The 2,500-nt window shown below is 51.6% G+C and overlaps 2 protein-coding genes across 2 annotated transcripts in view; one reads left to right on the plus strand and one right to left on the minus strand.

The window, feature by feature from the left end:
- Positions 1-1,020, minus strand: part of LOC138635699 (grancalcin-like) — a 6,539-nt gene extending 5,519 nt beyond the window's left edge. Inside the window, exon 1 of the mRNA XM_069723306.1 lies at positions 939-1,020. Coding sequence (XP_069579407.1) covers positions 939-953 — 15 coding nt within the window. The 5' untranslated portion in view covers positions 954-1,020. The remainder of the gene's footprint in view (positions 1-938) is intronic.
- Positions 593-2,500, plus strand: part of LOC138635693 (dipeptidyl peptidase 4-like) — a 10,584-nt gene continuing 8,676 nt past the window's right edge. Inside the window, exons 1-5 of the mRNA XM_069723298.1 lie at positions 593-814; positions 946-1,033; positions 1,351-1,443; positions 2,290-2,381; positions 2,467-2,500. The exon at positions 2,467-2,500 is cut by the window's right edge and continues 41 nt beyond it. Of these exons, the coding sequence (XP_069579399.1) occupies positions 812-814; positions 946-1,033; positions 1,351-1,443; positions 2,290-2,381; positions 2,467-2,500 (310 nt within the window). The 5' untranslated portion in view covers positions 593-811. The remainder of the gene's footprint in view (positions 815-945; positions 1,034-1,350; positions 1,444-2,289; positions 2,382-2,466) is intronic.

Below are 2,500 nucleotides of genomic sequence, written 5' to 3' on the forward strand. Positions count from 1 at the left end.
TTCGTACGTCCTCTTTTCACAATGAATTGATTGTTTTGCCTTTGTTTTTATAAATACATATGTATATTTTTGTTGTTGTTGTTGTTGTTGTTGTTTTTGCACTCCGCCTCAAAGGAACTTTTTGTCCGCGTGACCCGCGACCCATATCGCTCGCGGAGCGTCGAGTCTCTGCCTCACCTCCCCCGGGTCTATGTTTGCCGTTTACGCCCTTCCCCGGCCGCGTTTACTTCACGCGCTTCGCTCTCGACCGACGCCCTCGCGACTACGCCCTGGCGACTCCCCCCTCGCTCGACGTGACTGATTAATTTATTCACGAGCGTAAACTTCCTGCATTCCCGTCTGAGCCGCGGCCCGTCTTGCGCGTGCCGCGGCCGTAACCGCTCGCGCCGATGTCAAAGTCCGCGCGAGAAGGGCCTCTGGCGGAGGTTGGCGATTTGTTGTTGTTGTTGTTGTGTTGTTGTTTTTTTCCCCCGGTCACGTCCGAATGAATGACTTGGTGCACGTTCTCCAGGAGGGTGTGTGTGTGTGGGAGCGGGGGGGTGGGGGTGGGGGGCTGCGTGCCAATGCAACGAGCACTTCCTCATAAAATACACAGCGACAGAAGCGGCACCCCAACTCACCGCTCTTTACTCCGCCACGCAACTTTACTGTTTCACCTTTGAAACTTCCCTCAAGAGATAATATTTAACATCCTCGAGCGCGCGTGGCATACCTTTAGTGCCCTCTTCCCCCGCGCGCGCGTCAAGTCCGACCGGATCGCCGCTGTGGCCGGATACTTTCACTTGGACACTTGCTCCGACGCGCGGAAACAATGGTTTGTGGTTTGGTTCGCACTCGCTTCTTGTTTGTTTGTTTGTTTGTTTGTTTGTCCCCCCCCCCCTCCTATAGGAGACTTTTTTTCTGACTTTTTGTGTGTGTGTGTGTGTGCGCGCGCTCACGGAGCAGGTTTCCATCGCCAAGGTGCTCCTCGGAGTCTTCGGGCTGGTGGTGGTGGTGGTTTTGATAGCGGTGCCCACGGCTATGCTTCTCAAAGGTGAGTCTGAGCTGCTCTCCCCCCCTCCCCCTATGCCTCACGTGTCGATGTCCTCTGGAGAAGGGGGGGGGGGTCCAACGCACCCACTAGAAGTGACACACAAAGTACTTTGCGCACGCGCCAGGACGCGCGGTCCGTTTGGGCCGCTATTAAATGCCACTTCTTTTCCAAAACAACAACAACACAAAAAAAAAAAAAAAAAAAAACAGCACAACACAACAGGGAACTCCTTCTTCTCTTCGTTTATATACGTGGCTTTCCCCCCCCCCCCTTTTTTTTTTTTTTTCCTTCTTCTTCTTCCTTTTCTTCATGTGCAGAGGAGCAGCGTGGGGACAAGAGGTCTTTCACCCTGGACGACGTCTTCGACGGCACGCTCAAACCGCAGTCCTACGGCATGAGGTGGATCTCGGGTGAGGGCAGACGGTCCGCCCGTAAAACTGTAAAAGCAGAAAACTCATAAAATCATCAGGTCGTTAAAAGATAAAAATAAAAAAGGTGCGGTGAGCGCAGGCAGGTGTTTACAGGCTCGGGAGGCTTTATCAGGGCTTAACTGCTCTCCGTGGTTTCCAGCTATAAACTCCCTTCCGTCCACTTCCTCCTTCGAGTGTGTGTGTGTGTGTGTGTGTGTGTGTGTGTGTGTGTGTGTGTGTGTGTGTGTGTGTGTGTGTGTAATTATTAGTTCTTAAGGCCGCTTATGTGATTTGGGACTCGTGGACTTGTGGCACCCGTTAGTAAACGCGTGACCGTACGCCGAATGTCCATATTAGGGTTAAGACGCGGTGGAGATAGAAAGTAGACACGCCCCTAACCCCGCCCTTTTTTTTTTTTTTTTTTTTTTTTAATTATTAATTATTATTTTCACACGGACGGACAGAAAAAAAAAAAGCAGAGACGTTTTATCTGCGGAGAATTTGATGACCGAAGTCCAACGGGAGTCTGCGGGAGCTTTTTTTTTTTTTTTTTTTTTTTTAGGGGGAGCCGACCTCTAGTGGCGCTCGGCGGTACCGCGGGGCCCCGAGCCTTCGCGCTACTTCTTGTCCGGAGAAAATATTGCCGCACGCTTCGAGGCAAACGTTTGTCTCGGTGACTCCGCTGTTTCGTGCCGGTTGGAGACGAGTTCCTGTTTTTTTTTCTGCACACGTGTTTTCTTCCCCTTTTTTTTTTTTAATAGAGCATCTCGTTTATCTCGCGTCTTTATGGATTTCGCAATCTCCTCCCTCACACGCCGCTCTGCTCGTTTCATCTTCCGCCGACAGATCACGAGTACCTGCGCAAGTCGGACGGCTCCGTCTTCCTCCACGACGTGGCCGCGGACAATGTCTCCCCTTTCTTGAGCGCCGACAAGTTCGTAAGCGACGTCGCCGTGAATTCCACGTGATCGGAGGTGGTTTCCCAAAAAATAAATAAACTCTCTCTCTCTGTTCAAAACGCAGGACGAAAAGGGGGCGTACGACTACCAGCTGTCCG

Source organism: Brachyistius frenatus, unplaced genomic scaffold, assembly GCF_029030835.1.
Source record: "Brachyistius frenatus isolate BFR_SWC_R1_liver_20210118 unplaced genomic scaffold, ASM2903083v1 Contig_323, whole genome shotgun sequence".
Classification (NCBI taxonomy): Eukaryota; Metazoa; Chordata; class Actinopteri; family Embiotocidae; genus Brachyistius; species Brachyistius frenatus.